At 37.7% G+C, this 19,748-nt stretch overlaps 1 protein-coding gene across 4 annotated transcripts; it reads right to left on the minus strand.

Annotated features, from left to right (window-relative positions):
- Nucleotides 1–701: 701 nt before the first annotated feature.
- Nucleotides 702–19,438, minus strand: LOC113293731 (chaperone protein ClpC1, chloroplastic-like). 4 transcript variants are annotated; one of them, XR_003332510.1, is made up of 2 exons: nt 19,282–19,438; nt 702–846 (listed from the first exon to the last, which is right to left on the minus strand). XR_003332510.1 is itself a non-coding variant. In XM_026542271.1 (2 exons), the coding sequence occupies exon 2, from the start codon at nt 17,996–17,998 to the stop codon at nt 17,510–17,512; it is 489 nt and encodes a 162-aa protein (XP_026398056.1). In that variant the 5' UTR covers nt 17,999–18,002; nt 19,282–19,438; the 3' UTR covers nt 17,388–17,509. The 4 variants fall into 4 exon arrangements, 3 of the variants coding, with proteins under 3 accessions (XP_026398056.1, XP_026398055.1, XP_026398054.1); XM_026542271.1 differs by lacking the exon at nt 702–846 and adding an exon at nt 17,388–18,002; XM_026542270.1 differs by lacking the exon at nt 702–846 and adding an exon at nt 17,388–18,102.
- Between the last annotated feature and the right edge of the window lie 310 nt (nt 19,439–19,748).

Raw genomic sequence — 19,748 nt, forward strand, 5'->3', positions numbered from 1 at the left:
TATGGACAAATACTCGTAAGAGGCCCACGTGGAATGATGTTAAAGTTTAAATAGGGGAGAATATTTTGTTTTTCTTGAAAATAGAGAATAATAAAAATTCTATCTTAATGGTAAAAACACTATTGTTGGACGTGTCCAGGAAAAGTTACTAGGAAGTTTTTCTGATGTACAATACTTATTAAAGTTTTGGCATGGCTCTTCATTAGGTGTCTAATGTTTAAGAAAACATTACATTAAGAAAACTTTTAAAAGTACTATACATATATATATGTATTGTTTAGAAATGTTATTTACTTACTCAAAAAAACAAGGAATGGAAATCTTGTGATGCAAAAGACCAACAATATCACTAGGTGTTGACAAATATTCATTAGAGGCCGATGTGGAATGTTGTCAAAGTTGAAGCAGGTAAGAATTTAAATTCTATCTTTAAAGTAAAAACAATGTCAATAAAGTTAAGGAATAAGGTTTACATTTTGAATTACAAAGCTTTTCAGACCATACAGACTTCATATTACTATCTCAATTCAGAGTCTATTACTACTTATTAATAGTAAGAAGAACTAGAAAACTGTTCACCAAATTTCAAATCTTCAATCAAAATAGCTTCGGATATCCAGTTCAGAGAAAAGTTGTTCTTTTTCATATCTCTTATGACATTTAAATTGTCATTAAGAAATATTAGTTTGTTTTGCCCACAACATTGATCCCATTTTTTTGTTTCTCTACAAGCTCTTGACTCGGCTTCTTCTGCGTTAAAACGTCTCTATGTTTCTCATGCAAAGTCAAAGACATAACCTTCATTATTCATCATAACAATCCCATAGCATATTTCCTTGAAGTTTTCTGAAAATATGCATTAAATAATATAAAGATAGAGTTATCATGAACTTGAGAGTTTCTAGAAGCATAATTTTGACTCTTACAACGTGTTGCTTAACCTTCTACGATTATCATTTTTAAGATTATGTTGATTTATAAGCTGAGGAATTTCATTAAGCATAATATTGTCAACGACAGTTGTAGATCTATATTTCCCAATGAATTATATAATATAAGTATATTTATCCCTATATTTTTTCTATCATTCAACCAAGAAAAATACCAATATTTGAAATTAAGATTCAGATCATTATATTGGAGATAGGGATAATCCCTCCAAATAGATTCAAAGAGTTTACAATTTGTAAAATATAATCAATATTTTTCTCCACCATTTTGTTACACAAGGAACACTAAATTTCAATCGGTATATATCTACCTAGGCTCTCTCTTCAAAGAATACTGTATAAAATTTTAGTCATTGCAAAAGGACCTCGTTTGTTGACTGTCCGTTTATTTTATTTTATTTATTTATTTATTATTTATTTTATTTTTAATTGAAGGCACCAAGAAAAAAACAACAAACAAACAAAAAACCTAATCTATAAGAGGATATATGCTCACTGTCAATGACATGAGCAATACTAGAATGAGGGGAAGTAGACCACATATTTGAACTGTGGGTATTAACAGCCAAAGCTGCAATACTATGTGCCATATTATTGGCATTCTTTCTGATATACCTGAATTCCACAGACCTGATTCTTCTAAGGTCGTCTCTGATTCTATTGCGTATTCTCAATTATCCACTTGGGTTTGTGGTGCGTGTACTTTAAAGAGTTTATGACAGATAAGGAGTCACCTTCTAAAACAATGTTACTAAAACCCTTCTTGGTGGCCAACTCATCTGCCAAAAATTAAAGCACTATACGCCTCTGCCTCTACTGCCGTGTAATACTCAATAATCTTGTTCTGACATCCCTGGAATTTGCTTCTTTGTCCCTAGTAACTGCAGCACACGCAAACCCCTTTGGCTCTGCAGCTCATCAAAATTAAGTTTAATCTTGTCACCTTCTGGGGGTTCCCATTAATCTTTATGAGACTCCAACCTGTCGATCTCAGTTTGTCTATCCTCATTTTCCGCAGTAACAAGGTCCATGTTGAACCAGTACAACGCCTCTTGGATAACTTCCTTAATACTGAGTTTTTAATTGGTAAAAACTACCCCATTTCTAACTTCCCAAATAACCCAAAACATACATATACCATCTTAAATTTCGCATAATCTGCTCCTTCAGCCAGCTACTGTGCAATATAATCCCGAATAGACTGATTAGGGTTCTCCCCTTTTCCGAGACTCAATGGAGAGGCAAACTGGACAGCTTGAGAAGCAGATGCTCAATTGTTTCTACATCTTTCTCACAAAGTCTGCAATCATCATTTATCCCATGTATATGCTTCTTTATACTACTAGACAGAGGTATTCCATTTCTAAGCATTCTCCAACCAAACACTTTAACCAAATACTTTGATCTTTGGGGGTATATTTTACACACCCCAATACTTCTTCCAAGGAAAAACAGAATTGGTTTAAGTTTACGGAGTTCTATCATTAGAGTCTTAATGAAAAATTTAGAGGAAAATTCCCATTTAAGGTGATGGGTCCGAATTAACCAACTTGTTAGCTGTATTGTCCCCCGTCACAGCAGGTAAGTGGATCTCCATTATTTTTGTAACTTCATACTGGTTGAAGAGCTGTTGCAGCTTGAAGAGCATGTATCTTATATTAAACTTATTTTGGTGTACCCATAATCTGTTAAGTAGATTTACCTTCTAATTTGAAACTGCAGTATAATTTGTTAGTTTATATAACCAAGCAAGACCGGGTTCATTTTTCTTGCAGGAACTTAACTATTGAACACGACCTTGAGCGTGAAGGAGTATCAGCGGAGAGAATTTGTAAAGGTTGAACAAGAAGTCACTTTTTAGTTGTGAACATCACACAAGGTGTTTTTTTTCTTTTGTCAACTCGGCATATGAATTTGACTCGGCACCTCGCAAGGTACGAGTCAGATGTCAGACCGTTTGTTTTTTAGTTTGAGATAGATATGACTCGCGACCTAACTCGTAACTAAAAAATTAAATGTCTCTGACTTCATGGGATCAAGCCATATTGGCTCATATTTTAGAGCCAGTTCGGTCAAAAAAATAAAAAACATATTGAGTCAGATACAGATGAGTCAAGTGATTTCAGTCAAATTCCAACAACAAAAATAAAATAAAATAAAAAAGAATAAAATAAAAATAAAAACCAAAAGTCTGAGTGGAGTTTACACATTCCAATCGTGTCGCATGTATTCGAATCCCAACTGATGGATCATTTTATGTTAGTTTCTGTGCACATTTTTGATACGACATTGTGTACACTGTATGTGACTTTGACAAAACAATGATACTACAAGAGTGAACTAGCTAGTTATGTCCATTTATACAAGTTGGGGGCATGTAGTCTCGTGGTATGATTCTCTCTTTGGTTGCAAGAGTAAAAATAAAATAAAAATTCAATATCTAATGAAAACATCATTTATTCATTTATGAATTACCCCTTGCAGGTTATGCTGCTTCAGTAATTTCATCATTGATCATCTGGATAACCTGTGTGCGCATCTTGTTTGCACCGGCCCCAAGGTTCTCAAGTACACGAGAAGCTACACATTGAAGTAAACCAAGCAGCCAGTGCTCAGGACAAATATAATTTCGTCCGGCCTCTTCCAGAGTATGTCTTAAAACACGTCTCTCTTCTGGAGTACGTACCAAAACACGCAGAATCTCGACATCAACAAACCCATCATTACCTCTTTCATTAATGATGCATAATGGTATTTCAAACATACCATTTATTCCCTTTTATTTCACAATTACTCTTTTATCCTCTTCTTTCCCTTATTTCTCATCTTTGTCCTTTTTGTTTACTACTTACTGTTTAAACCCTAGCTCTACTAGTTTCAAGTTTGGTTTGTTTAGAAAAATGGTGTAAGAACCCTAAAATCCTTCCAAGAGAAGAGCCTCCAACACTTTGTTATTTCGAATTTGTAATTGGGTAGAAATTTCAATTTGTAAGAGAAACATCTATTATCTTCTAGTTTCCAATCTTAGAATTGGGTAGAAATTTGAAGATTATTAGAGAAGAACCTAAAATCTTTGTATTTTCCTTGTTTCAAGGGTAGAAGAAGCATCATTTGAAGGTTGGTTACTTTTATTTCATGGTTTTTGTTATAATTTAACAATACAATTTCAATTATAAGTATTACTTTACATTAGTTGGTATCTAGAGCTTTGGTTTCTTTTTTTGGGGAAATTGTGGAGAAGATTTTAATTATTAGCTTGGGGGTTTGAATCTTTGTGTGTGCTATTGTCAAATTGGGTTCATTTTCCTTTTGATTTCATTATGGCTCCAAGGAAAAGAGTTAATCAAGGTGAAATTTCTATGAAAGAAGAATTAGAGGTCTTTAAGTATGAAGTGTTTGATGAATGCAACAAAGAATGGATACAAAATTTGAAGAATTTTTTTTTAATATTTGGTAACTTAAATATCCATCAAGATCAATATAGAACTCAACATCATCATTATGAAGAAGAAATAACGGATGAGGAAACCACTTCTTTTGATAGTCATGTTCATCAACAAGGGAGACGCCAAATGTTTGAAGAAAGACCGAGATACCACAATGTTACTACTTCAAACCGATGGGAAGGTGGACTCAAAGTTGATATTCCGGAATTCCATCGGGGTTTAGCTCCGGAAGAATTTGTTGATTGGTTAACAACGGTTGAAGAAATCTTGGATTTCAAGGAAGTGCCCGAAAATAAGAAAGTTGGGTTGGTTGCAGCAAGACTTCGAGGAAGATCCGGCGCTTGGTGGAAACAACTTAAAAAAATGAGGTTGAGAAGAGGTCAATCTAAAATTGAATCTTGGGAGAAGCTTAAGAAACATACGAGGCTTGCATTTCTACCCCATAATTATACAAGACTTATATATCAACAACTTCAAAATCTTAGGCAAGGGTCCAAGTCGATTAATGACTACACCAAAGAGTTCTATCAATTGGTTTCAAGGAACGATATTAACGAAACGGAAGAACAACTTGTAGAAAGGTATATAGGAGGTTTGAGAATGCAATATCAAGACACTTTAAACTTATTTGATATTTATTCGGTGTCGGAAGGATATCAAAGGGAATTATCTTTGGAGAAGCAATACGCAAGGAGAGTTTCACATACCAATTGAAGTACTCACACTCAAGGAGGTGTTAAAAATACTACTTCTCCAATTCCAACTCATCGAGCTCCAACTACTAACGTTCCATCAAAATCCAATACTTCTCAACAAGTCTTTCAAGGTAAATGTAACAAGTGTGGAGACGAAGAACATAAAACATATGATTGTAGGAAGAGTGATCGTCCGGGGAAGAACTTACTTGTTCAAGGTGATGATGAAGGTGATGCATATTTGGATCTTATGGAGCCACCAATATTTGATAAAGAACCCGACGAAGAAGTGGAAGAGGAGTTTCTCACCGGTGACCAAGGACCATGTTTGGTTGTGTTGCGTAACTATTTTACTCCAAAACTCGATGAAGGTGATCGATGGCTACGCCACAACATTTTTCAAACCACTTGCATAATTGGTGGGAAAGTTTGCAAGCTTGTGATTGATTCGGGGAGTTGTGAAAATATCGTTTCCGAAGAAGTGGTTCGAAAGTTGAAGTTATATACAAAAGACCATCCTTCTCCATATTCTTTATCATGGCTTAACCAAGGAAGTGAGGTAAAAGTCACTAAACGTTGTCTCATTAATTTTTCTATTGGTAACAAATATATAGACAAAGTTTGGTGTGATGTTGTTTTGATGGATGCATGTCATTTACTTCTTGGGCGCCCTTGGAAATATGATCAGTTTGTGAATCATGATGGGAGAATAAACAACTATTCGTTCATGTGGAGCAATAAGAAGTTGACTCTTGTACCCAATCGTGAGTTTATGCCTAAGCCACAAAATAGTGATGGTAAAAATCTACTTACTTTTCAAAAGTTGATAGAATAGTTGGATGATTTGGAGGTTTTCTATATACTTCATGTTAAAGAATATCCATCGTATGATTTCGTGCCACAGCTAGTCAAGCCAATTATCGAAGAATTTCAAGATGTTTTTCCTACCGACTTACCGGATGTATTACTACCATTACGAGATGTGCAATACCAAATTGATCTAGTACCCGGTTCAAGTCTTCCCAACAAAGCCGACTACCGGAAGAGTCCCAAAGAACATGATGAATTACGTCACCAAGTTGAAGAGCTTATATCCAAAGGTTTTATAAGACCGAGTCTTATCCCTTGTGTGGTACCGGCCTTGTTAATACCAAAGAAAGATGGTTCATGGCGTATGTGTGTGGATAGTAGGGAAATCAATAGAATCACATTGAAGTACCGATTTCTAACTCCTCGTTTGAATGACTTACTTGATCAATTAAGTGGAGCATGTGTTTTTAGCAAACTTGATTTTAAAAATGGATTTTATCAAATTCGTATCAAGGTGGGAGATGAATGGAAGACCGCTTTCAAGACTAGAGACGGTTTGTATGAATGGATGGTTATGCCATTTGGGCTATCAAATGCTCCAAGTACATTTATGCGAGTAATGAATCAAGCACTTCGGTCGTTGATTGGGAAGTGTGTGGTTGTTTACTTTGATGACATACTTTTTTTATAGTCCCAATATGCAATCTCATATACGTCACCTCCGTGAGGTTCTCATGATTTTGCGGACACAACAATTTTATGCTACCTTGAAGAAGTGTGCATTCATGACTGATAAAGTTTTGTTTCTTGGTTATGTGGTTAGTAAGGATGGGATTTCGGTAGATGAAGATAAAGTGGAATGCATAAGGAATTGGCCCAAGCCAAAAACTTTGTTTGATATTCGAAGTTTTCATGGGTTAGCTTCTTTTTATCGTCGGTTCATTGCAAACTTTAGCGGAATCATGGCTCCAATAACCGAATGCATGAAGAGTGGAAAGTATTCATGGACTCAAGAAGCGGACGAAGCCTTTGAATTGATGAAAATAAAGTTAAGTACATCTCCAATCTTAATATTACCAAATTTTGATAAACCATATGAACTTCATTGTGATGCTTCTAAACTGCGCATTGGGGCGGTTCTTAGTCAAGAAGGGAAACCGGTGGCATTTTATAGTGAAAAGTTGAATGGGGCAAGACTTGCATATAGCACTTACGATGTTGAGTTTTATGTTATTGTTCAAGCACTCAAGCATTGGAGGCACTATTGATGAGTGCCAAATATTGTATATATTTATCCCTTTTTGTTGGCATTTAACTCATCTTTTATGCGTTAATTCTACATTTTATCCCATATTCTGTATTTTCATTGTTTTCAAGAATAAATATTTTTATTAATTAATTTTGCATTTTTAGGTAATAAATAAAGTCTGGATGACTTGCGGAGCAAAAAGAGCAGAAAAGTAGTGAAAATCCGGGAGAAACTACGCAAGGAAGCCGCGAAGAATGGTGCGCACAACCTCATTTTCTACAAACAAAAGCGCCTCCGTTCTCAGCCATCAGATCAGTTCTCAGAAGCATCCGACGGTCGCTCCCTCATAGATCATCAAAATCTGATGTCTCTGCCGAGCACCACAGCGCTGAAATTCCAAGCCTTCAGATTAGATGGTAGTTGAATCCAACGGTCGGTCCCTTGCTGGTCATCAACGTTTGATATCTCCGCTTTACACTACAACACCTAACCCCATCCAGAGCCGTTAACTTCGTTGTATCAAAATATCTGACGGTCGCTACCAACCTCATCAGTAGGAACCATCCGATCTACCTACCATCTTCGCATCCCACGGCTAAGCGTCGCAGATCATCAAACTCGATACACTCGCCTCACACCCTAGCGACCGAGCACCTACACCTCACCCAAACGCACCCTTCTCCCAAACCATCGAGCCACTTTCTTCTCCACCTTACCCCTCTGCAGAACCATCACCCTGCAACTGCCGCACCACCATCATCACCACCACTCCCTGTCGCCACCAAACACCACCATACCACCTCCGTCATCATCCTACACGTGATTGAACACCTTCCACCATCATTCTAGCCCTTTATCCCATCAACTCATTACCTAACCTAAACCCTAGGTTATGGATTGATGGATTAACGTGTGCTAGAGAAGCAATTGAAGGCATGGAGAGGTACAGAAGGACAAGGAGGGTAATGGGTCGAGCTCAATTTGATGTGGCTACATCAAATTAGGTGAGTAATCACCAACCCTAGCTACTGTCAGTTTGGGGATTTTTATTGGAAAACCCTAATGATGTAATTGGGTATAAATTGGGACTATGGGTTGTGTTAGAAACTATGTTTGGACTAGCCTACATCCAGGACTCTCATGTCCTGTTAACTGTTAATTTCTGTTAATTTTCAGTTTACAAGCTCAATTTCAGTTCACTTGTTATGCTTAATGTTTTTAGTTCAATTTGCTGCTTAGTTTCATGTTCATGTTTCAGTTTCATTTCATTTATGTTCCTGTTATGCTTATTTCATGTTATGTTTATGTTCAAAATTGTTTGTTAATGCACTGTTAATGCTTGATGTTCACTGTTAATTCTACTCACTGTTAAGTGTTCACTGTTATGCTCACTGCCATGTAATGTTTGTGTAATGTCATGTTTAATTCACTGTCATTTGAAGGAATGCTAGGCTAGGTATCTTAGAAGCTTTGTGCTGATTGTGTAATGGAAGAAATCAGTGCTTAAAGCAAGCTGATTTTCTTGCCATTCCCTGTGTATGCTTAGGTTGCACTTTGATTGAGCATTGGGAGAAACTAGTGCTCATAGCAAGCTAGTTTTCTTCCCATTCTATTTGTTTGCCTGTTTTCTGCCTAGCCTTGCTTCATTTCAGTTCCTTCACCACAACCCTGCCCTTGGCCTTAGGCCTTGGTTATCTTGTTTTGTTCTTTGCTTCTGCCATGTGTTGCCCTGTGTGTGTTTCCTTTTGTTTATTTTGTTAGCCATCTTCTTTATTGCATTATCTTTTGCTTCTTTAGTTCACTGCCCTGCAACTCTTTTGCTTCTTTAGTTCACTGCCCTGCTGTTTAGTTTTTGCTTGCACTGCTCTGTGGCTTAGGTCTTTGCCACTGTGTTGTTTTCCTTTGGCTTGTTCTGCTGCAGCTGTTGCTGCCACTTCTTTCTCCAGTACTGCTGCTGCTGCACCACTGCTGCATTGCTCTCTTCCCCTGCCTTGCAAACTGCTGCTGCTACTTGCACTGCTTGTGCAGCTGCTGTGCAGTCTTGCTACTGCTGCTGCCTTCCAAAGCCAACTGAGTCCAAAGCTCACTTCAAACTGAAGCTCAATTCACAGTCACTGTTAGCCCAAGGCCCAAAAGACCAAAAGCCCAGGTTTAATCCCAAGCTCAGTTCACTACACTGAGCCCAAGCCTAAGTTCAAGGCAAAGCCTAGTTCACTGCTAAGCCAAAAGGCTTCATAGCCCAATAGCAAATTTAGGAACCCAATTAGCTAGAAACTTCCAAAACACACCCAGTCTCTGTGGATCGACCCGTACTTGCACGAGCTACAACCGACGACCGTGCACTTGCGGTATTACTGTAGGCCCCCGTTTTCATTGCGCATAATTTCTATACCCTTTCGAGGCCCGCCAAGTTTTTGGCGCCGTTGCCGGGGATTGGTGCTGTGTTTTTCTTGTGTTTTTCTTTAGCTATTTTGTATTTCATTTCATAGCATTTGCATCTGCATCTGCTTCACTTCATTTGCTGTTGGACCTGCTGTTCTGAACGTGTTTTTCCTCTGCTGGGACGCCACCAAGGAAAAGAACCAAAACCCAACTGGGTTTTTGCAACAATATCAGAGCAGCTGGGCTGTGCTAAAAAGGTAAGCCTAAACCCATTCCATTGAGAGAACCCAACCTGTGGGCTTCCAAATTTCTTTAATTGTGGGCTTGTAATAATTAACCCAATTTTTTGGGCTTTTTATTTTTCTATTTTGGGTTTGTAATAATTTATTTTTGGGCTTGTTGTTTAATTTGTGGGCTTGTATTTATTTTGTGTGGGCTTGTTTAAATTCTTCCATTGGACTTGTATTTTGTATTCTGGGTTTAAACCCAGCTGATAACCGATTGTGGGCCGCTTCCTTCCATTTCATTAGAGGCTTGCACAGTGGGCTTGCTCCCATTTCAAAAACCAAATTTTATTTTTCTTAATTTAAAAAAAAAAAAAAAAAAAAAAAATCTAAAATTTTACTTGCTCCCATTTTAAACCAAATTTTTATATATCCCACCAAAACCAAATTTTTCCCAAAAATCCAAACCCATCAAAAACCAAAATTTTCCCATTTAAAACCAAATAGTGGGCTTTGTGTCATTTCAAAATGGACCAACCTCGTGCTCTCCATGAATACATGTATCCATCAGTAAAAATTCCATTATCATGTATTGTATTACCTCAAACCAATAACCCTTTTAAAATAAATGCAAGCATGATACAAATACTTCCTATATTTCGAGGGTTCGATTCTGAGAACCCCTATACTCATGTAAGAGAGTTTGAACAAATTTGTCGGACTATGCAACCTGATCATATGTCTGAAGACTCTCTGAAATTGCGTTTGTTTACATTTTCTTTAAAGGAAAGGGCCAAAACATGGTTTTACGGTTTGAGACCACAATCAATCACCACTTGGGAACAACTCACTAATCAATTTTTCCAAAAATTCTTTCCACATCATAGGACCATCGCTATTCGTCAAAGTATCAATTGTTTTGTCCAATTGGATGAGGAAACTGTTTTTCACTATTTTGAACGTTTTAATGATTTGTTGAGTGAATGTCCGCACCATGGAATTGAGAAGTGGAGACTTGTCGTCATCCTCTATGAGGGACTAGACTTTAAATCTCGAACCATGGTTGAGTCTATGTGTAATGGTGAGTTTATTGATAAATCTGTGGATGATGCATGGAATTTTTTAGCCGAGATTGCAGAGAAAACCCATCAATGGGAATCCGTTAGGGAAACAGGAACAACACCACATGATATGAGTCACCCCCATGAATTAGAGTTTTACTCTTGTAATAACTCCGACCTTAGGATTGAAAATTATCCTAGATTGCAAAATCCCTATCATGATGATGATGATGATTATGATGTTATGTTAGAAGAACATGTCTATACTGAAAATGTTATGGAACCTTTGGGTTCAAATACATTAGGCTTCTCTGCCCCGACCTTAATGCATGATATTTCTTCTAGTATTCCATGTGATGTTTCCCCTGATGTGCCGATACACGAGAATAAATCTGTTGATGATGTTGATAATTCTGATTGTAATCTTGCCAATGTGATTGATGATTGTGAGCATGATGTGACATGTGTAGATGAGTTAGAAGATTTTGATTTGATTGATAATGATATGCCTATTCTTCTACCTAAGTCACAGTCTGATGGCCTTCCACCCAACCTAGATTTGGTTTGTACCAATATTGTAAAACCGATTTTTCTGAAAATTCCTAATCTAGGATTGGAACTGTGTGCTTCCCAAGTCCTCTTGGACTATTTTTCATCCAAATATAACACTTTTAAAGAGCCACAGTTGGAAATTGCATGTTTGCCCATCCCGAAAACAGTCCGTTATGAGTTAGACCTTTTGAATCCTGAACCCTTAAAATTAAAAGATTTTGTGCTTAAAAGTAAACTTGTTGAAATATTTTGGTTTAGGGGTGATTCATTCGGTTTTTCACTCTCACTCCCATTTAAGTCCAATTTTAGTGTTTTGAAACTTTCTATGTCTCTACACTTTTTCTTTTGGGTTGATCCTCAACTCTTTAGATTGTTAGTGTATGGTGAATTTTTTTGTATATAATCCAGTAGCTAAAATTATTTTAAAAACCTTTTGTTCCTTTTGTATATATTTTTCTAATCCAATATGATCTCGGCTGAAATATGTTGGATTTTTGCCTTGAACAACGGAGTTTTAATTCTGCTTTCGCCGAAATCGGGTATTCTCTCTCCTTTTACTCTACTCAGCATGTCCCTTTCCATATGTTGCATTTTAATTCTTTCCATATTTTGAAACATTGAGGACAATGTTTAGTTTAGGTTTGGGGGTATAGAGTAGATACCATGATAATTTGCCATAATTGAAAACGAACTCCTTCTTCTTTTTGAAAAAATTGAAAAATTCCAAAAAAAAATTAAAAAATAAAAATTCAAAAAAAATTAAAAAATGAAAAATCATAAAAAAATGGAGCTCATTTACCTTGAAATGTTGACTCTTGTGCAAATATGTATTTTTATTAGGAGTCTTAGTCTAGATATTTAGGCACCCTGATTCTAGCACAATTCACATTGTGATAAGAAATTTGCACGCGCACGATCTACCAATACATGTATGGCCTCGATCTTCAAGGTGTTTGATAGGAAGTTACGATTGCCAATCACTTTAGAATACTGAACGAAACTTGACTAGCTTGTTCTTTGGTTGGTTGGGATAGAAGGTGGAGGTTACATTAAGAAAAACAACCATCGAATTTAACTGGGTGCATCAAAAAGGGCTACCTCTTGCAAAGTGTCATGTAATCTTTTGTTTCCTTTTGTATTGTATCAAAAGTGTTTCCTTCTTAAAAAAAAAAAAAAAAAAAAAAAAAAAAAAAAAACTTAAAAAAAAAAAAAAAAACGATGTATATATTCAAAAAAAAAAAAAAATCAGAAAAATACAAAAAAAAAAAAAATCAAGTATTTATCAATTCCATCATCTCTTGTTCCAAAAATAAAAAGAGAATTGTCAATGTAAATAAGAGTCATGTAAATAGTCATCTTTTGTTGTTTTTGTGTTGTAAGCAAGGAGGGTGTATGCCATTGATGTACAACGCGAGCAATTGTGAAATACCTCCAACTCATTCACAATTCTCGTAAAGTCCGGACAGCTAGCTAGATTTCGACCTCAGTTCTTAGCCTGAGAAACTATCTCTTGGTGATTAGTAGTCATGACTTCAAATCTTTCTTTACACATGTGTAGATACACTTTACACTCTTATCACATGTCCTTATTTGTTATCAGTGCTAGGATTGTGCCTTCGATAGCTAGATTGACATCTCCATTTTGCTGTGAGCTTAACTGTTTTGCACATGTCACGTTTGATGGAATCTGAGCTTATATTTTGTCCTTAGGTTTTGTAGGCACACCTCTGGTAAACCTTCACGAGACTTCACTCGTCCACTAGGGACACTTAGTGGTTTAAAAGGCTTAGTGCATACGCTAAATGCATTCGATAGACCAGCGACAGTGGTATAGTTAGGATTTCCTTAGTTTTGTTTTACTTGAGGACAAGTAAAATTCAGGTTTGGGGGTATTTGATGAGTGCCAAATATTGTATATATTTATCCCTTTTTGTTGGCATTTAACTCATCTTTTATGCATTAATTCTACATTTTATCCCATATTCTGTATTTTCATTGTTTTCAAGAATAAATATTTTTATTAATTAATTTTGCATTTTTAGGTAATAAATAAAGTCTGGATGACTTGCGGAGCAAAAAGAGCAGAAAAGTAGTGAAAAGCCGGGAGAAACTACGCAAGGAAGCCGCGAAGAATGGTGCGCACAACCTCATTTTCTACACACAAAAGCGCCTCCGTTCTCAGCCATCAGATCAGTTCTCAGAAGCATCCGACGGTCGCTCCCTCATAGATCATCAAAATCTGATGTCTCTGCCGAGCACCACAGCGCTGAAATTCCAAGCCTTCAGATTAGATGGTAGTTGAATCCAACGGTCGGTCCCTTGCTGGTCATCAACGTTTGATATCTCCGCTTTACACTACAACACCTAACCCCATCCAGAGCCGTTAACTTCGTTGTATCAAAATATCTGACGGTCGCTACCAACCTCATCAGTAGGAACCATCCGATCTACCTACCATCTTCGCATCCCACGGCTAAGCGTCGCAGATCATCAAACTCGATACACTCGCCTCACACCCTAGCGACCGAGCACCTACACCTCACCCAAACGCACCCTTCTCCCAAACCATCGAGCCACTTTCTTCTCCACCTTACCCCTCTGCAGAACCATCACCCTGCAACTGCCGCACCACCATCATCACCACCACTCCCTGTCGCCACCAAACACCACCATACCACCTCCGTCATCATCCTACACGTGATTGAACACCTTCCCCCATCATTCTAGCCCTTTATCCCATCAACTCATTACCTAACCTAAACCCTAGGTTATGGATTGATGGATTAACGTGTGCTAGAGAAGCAATTGAAGGCATGGAGAGGTAGAGAAGGACAAGGAGGGTAATGGGTCGAGCTCAATTTGATGTGGCTACATCCAAATTGGGTATAAATTGGGGATTTTTATTGGAAAACCCTAATGATGTAATTGGGTATAAATTGGGACTATGGGTTGTGTTAGAAACTATGTTTGGACTAGCCTACATCCAGGACTCTCATGTCCTGTTAACTGTTAATTTCTGTTAATTTTCAGTTTACAAGCTCAATTTCAGTTCACTTGTTATGCTTAATGTTTTTAGTTCAATTTGCTGCTTAGTTTCATGTTCATGTTTCAGTTTCATTTCATTTATGTTCCTGTTATGCTTATTTCATGTTATGTTTATGTTCAAAATTGTTTGTTAATGCACTGTTAATGCTTGATGTTCACTGTTAATTCTACTCACTGTTAAGTGTTCACTGTTATGCTCACTGCCATGTAATGTTTGTGTAATGTCATGTTTAATTCACTGTCATTTGAAGGAATGCTAGGCTAGGTATCTTAGAAGCTTTGTGCTGATTGTGTAATGGAAGAAATCAGTGCTTAAAGCAAGCTGATTTTCTTGCCATTCCCTGTGTATGCTTAGGTTGCACTTTGATTGAGCATTGGGAGAAACTAGTGCTCATAGCAAGCTAGTTTTCTTCCCATTCTATTTGTTTGCCTGTTTTCTGCCTAGCCTTGCTTCATTTCAGTTCCTTCACCACAACCCTGCCCTTGGCCTTAGGCCTTGGTTATCTTGTTTTGTTCTTTGCTTCTGCCATGTGTTGCCCTGTGTGTGTTTCCTTTTGTTTATTTTGTTAGCCATCTTCTTTATTGCATTATCTTTTGCTTCTTTAGTTCACTGCCCTGCAACTCTTTTGCTTCTTTAGTTCACTGCCCTGCTGTTTAGTTTTTGCTTGCACTGCTCTGTGGCTTAGGTCTTTGCCACTGTGTTGTTTTCCTTTGGCTTGTTCTGCTGCAGCTGTTGCTGCCACTTCTTTCTCCAGTACTGCTGCTGCTGCACCACTGCTGCATTGCTCTCTTCCCCTGCCTTGCAAACTGCTGCTGCTACTTGCACTGCTTGTGCAGCTGCTGTGCAGTCTTGCTACTGCTGCTGCCTTCCAAAGCCAACTGAGTCCAAAGCTCACTTCAAACTGAAGCTCAATTCACAGTCACTGTTAGCCCAAGGCCCAAAAGACCAAAAGCCCAGGTTTAATCCCAAGCTCAGTTCACTACACTGAGCCCAAGCCTAAGTTCAAGGCAAAGCCTAGTTCACTGCTAAGCCAAAAGGCTTCATAGCCCAATAGCAAATTTAGGAACCCAATTAGCTAGAAACTTCCAAAACACACCCGGTCTTTGTGGATCGACCCGTACTTGCACGAGCTACAACCGACGACCGTGCACTTGCGGTATTACTGTAGGCCCCCGTTTTCATTGCGCATAATTTCTATACCCTTTCGAGGCCTGCCAACTATCTTATCCACAATGAGTTCATTTTATTTTCGGACCACATGGCATTGAAGCGCATCAATTCTCAAGACAAGCTTTCTACTAGGCTTGGTAAATGGGCTTCTTATTTGCAACAATTTACTTTTTCGATCAAGCACAAGTCATGTGTACAAAACAAGGTAGCGGATGCCTTGAGTCGACGTACTTCTCTACTTACACAAATGAGGGCTTGTATTTTGGGATTGATGATATTCGGGAGCTCTTAAAGAATGATACTTATTTTGGTCCTCTTATGATTGATGAAAGGTCACTCCAAAATGGCGATTATGTTCTTTTCGATGGGTACCTTTACCGAAAGAATTGTCTTTGCATTCCGCAATCAAGCTTGAGATTTTAAAATATTAAGGAGCTTCACGATGAGGGCCACATGGGGACTAATCGTACTTGGAACTTGGTTTCTAGCTCATACTTTTGGCCGGGAATGTGGAAGGACATTCATAGATATGTGAAGAGATGTCATATATGTCAAGTTTCTAAAGGAACGACCATTAATGCGGGATTATACATGCCACTTCCTATTCCTTCTCGCCCATGGGTAGATTTGAGCATGGATTTCATCTTGGGATTACCGCGTACTCAAAGAGGTATGGATTCAAAATTTGTAGTGGTAGATCGTTTTTCCAAAATATCTCGTTTCATTGCTTGTAAAAAGACAACGGATGCGGTCATGGTATCTCAACTCTTTTTTAAAGAGATTTATCGTTTACATGGTATTCCTTCTTCCATCGTCTCAAATAGAGATAGTCGTTTTGTGGGGCATTTTTGGCGTACTTTCTGGAAGTTGGTCAAGACCAATTTAAGTTTTAGCACCGCTTATCACCCTCAAACGGATGAGCAAACCGAAGAGGTAAACCGTTCCCTAGGTAATCTTTTTCGTTGTTTGGTTGAGGAGAATTTGAAGACATGGGATCAAGTTTTATGCAAGGCAGAATTTTCTTACAACCGTGCGGTGAACCGGAGTAGGTTATTCACCATTCTTGGTGGTGTATGGGTTCAATCCAAGAGTACCACTTGACTTGTCCTTAGTAACAGATTTGAAAAGGACAAATGCTAAGGCGGAAGACTTTGTTTCTCAACTTCACCTTATCCATGAAAGCACCCGAAAGCATTTAGAAGCTTCATCAAAGAAATACAAGAACAAGGTTGATCAAAGACGACGCGTGGTTGAGTTTGAAGCAGGAAATCTTGTTTATGCGGTTCTTACTAAGGAACGTTTTCCCGTGGGTGAGTACAACAAGCTCAAGGCAAGGAAGTTTGGACCATTTCAAATTGAAGAAAAGATAAATGATAATGCTTATCGCCTCAACTTACCAAGCTCAATTCGTACGCCCGACGTCTTTAATGTTAAGCACTTGGTTCCATATTGGGGTGACAATGCTATGGATGAAGAGATGGACAATTCGAGGGCGAATTTCACTTAAGGAGGGAAGGATGATGCATAATGGTATTTCAAACATACCATTTATGCCCTTTTATTTTACAATTACTCTTTTATCCTCTTCTTTCCCTTATTTCTCATTTTGTCCTTTTTGTTTACTACTTATTGTTTAAACCCTAGCTCTACTAGTTTCAATTTCGGTTTGTTTAGAAAAGTGGTGTAAGAACCCTAAAATCCTTCCAAGAGAAGAGCCTCCAACACTTTGTTATTCCCAATTTGTAATTGGGTAGAAATTTCAATTTGTAAGAGAAGCATCTATTATCTTCTAGTTTCCAATCTTAGAATTGGGTAGAAATTTGAAGATTATTAGAGAAGAACCTCAAATCTTTGTATCTTCCTTGTTCCAAGGGTAGAAGAAGCATCATTTGAAGGTTGGTTACTTTTATTTCATGATGTTTTGTTATAATTTAACAATCTTTTCTACTTCCACGCGAGCATCCTCTGAACTGATTCCGATAGATTTAAGAACCTTTCCAGCAATACCAGTTCCTTGGGAGATAAGGCCTAGCAATATCTGCTCAGTACCAACATAGTTATGACCCATCCGTCGCGATTCTTCATGTGCTAACTTGATAACTTCAATACCCTTGGCTGTGAATCTACTACTCAAGTTTTCTGAGAATTTCTCAAACGACGACAACATAGCTCTAGCAACATACCGAGTACCCCTACCACGGGATGCAGATATAGATATCGGTTGAAGTTTATTAAAACCTGTTCCTCCTATTAACAAAGACAACGATGGTGCTGAGATGCTCAACCCACTTCGCATTTGAACAGTTCTGTTACATAACAGTCTGTTGGATACTCCTCTTTGTTTCCTGTTCTGACTGTTGCCATATACAGAAGCAGCAATAATGTGTGTCAATTGAACAAGAGCTCCGTCCATAGTTCTGATAGGATGCCACACCAAAACGATATGGCCACCAAGTTAAGCAATACTAACATGGACTTGTACGTATTTATAGAGAACATATATTAAAAAGTGGAATCCTGTAAACAAGTAAGGAAACCTAGTCCTAATCAAATACGGAGTACGTAATATAAAATAAATTGAATGATGTACTTGCATGAAATTTTCTGGAATGCTGGACATGCATTCTCTTTTGCAGTGTGTGTGAGAGCCTGGTTAGAGTTTTTATTTTCTTAGGTTGGGGAACTCAGTGGTTCGCTCTTTATAGACTATAGAGGAAGCCCTAGACTGAACACAACCATGCTCGTATATGTCTGAAATTTCTCTTATTCCATTCATTTGGATGGCTTAATTTTTCGGACCAGCGCCTTAAGCTGGCGCCTTAGACCAACTCGGCCATATCAACACCGTTGTCTGGAACGCAGGCGGATAAAAAAGGAAGATTGTGTTTAAAACTGGCCACCGGACATTAACGCACACATTTGAGATTATGAAGATATGATAAGCTTAGCAAAGTTGCAGCAAAGCAATATCCTAAAGGAGTTCTTTCCTAAAGAAACCTTACTTTTTAGCCAGCTATCTCTCTCGGCCTAACAAAACTCGATGCTCTAATGAAAAAGAACGTGCATATAAATCCATAAATTGACTAACAACACCGTTGACTTTCCAAAGAAAGTAAAAGTGTTTTTTTTTTAAAATGGGATCCCAGTTTTTAGTTTTCACCAACATGAACATCCCAGTTCGCAAAGCATATGTTTTAAAACCCAAAACATAATTAATACAGTTAAAGAATAAAGGTGGAGGAGGAGATTACTGCACTATCACCATACTTGTTGGATAGCATCAAAAATGAGCATGAAATGATCTGGGTCATAGTTGCTTGAAATAACCGTGAGTTAATTAGAGACCATTTCTCTTTGGCATCGTCGTCTAGGACACAAATGCTTAGAACAATTCTTAGATTTTAGAAATAATTCTCTTCCTGTTTCAAATAATGCTCTAGATTTTTGTCATTCCTGTCATCAATGTAGCTTTTTACTCTTTACTCAAATGACAAGAATGACAAAATTAAAAGAGTTACTTGAAATTGGAAGAGAATTATTTTTAACAATTATATGGTGTCCAAGACGCTGACGCCAAAGAGGAATGGTATCTGTGATTCATATGGAAGGAGGAACAAAAATCTCTCGAGCAGGATCAAATGCAACAGAAATATCTGAAACTTTTGAAAAATAATCCGGCAGGCATGGTTTTATTACCTTTACTAAGATTATGCAGTTCCCTTTGAAAGTGCATCTTGTGAGCCCTTGTCTGTGGTGCAAACTTTTTCTCAAGAGCTTCCTGAGATGTCGAAGATTGAGCCGCCGTTGAAGGAGATGGAGAAGAAGAAATTGGGATATATTGGCGAGATACCAAATGAAGCTCTATTATTCTTCTATATTAATAAAATGAAATTCCGAACTTAACTACCACCGTAAATAAAGATGGAGAGTAGTTTGGAATTTAGAAAATTTCTACTGAGACTCAATCAAAAGGTAGTTGAGATATTGTAGGTCAGGTGAGCTCTGATCCTTTACATTTTGTTGTTCATAATAATTTTATGTCATTACAAGCAGACTCAAAGCTAACTAAAAATCCAGGTCAAGAAATGACGGCAATCAGCCGACTTAGCTCAGTGGTAGAGCGCGTGACTTTTTTTACTTGTTGAATTTTTCGTATGCCGTCC

The sequence above is a fragment of the Papaver somniferum genome, chromosome 7, assembly GCF_003573695.1.
Source record: "Papaver somniferum cultivar HN1 chromosome 7, ASM357369v1, whole genome shotgun sequence".
Classification (NCBI taxonomy): domain Eukaryota; kingdom Viridiplantae; phylum Streptophyta; class Magnoliopsida; order Ranunculales; family Papaveraceae; genus Papaver; species Papaver somniferum.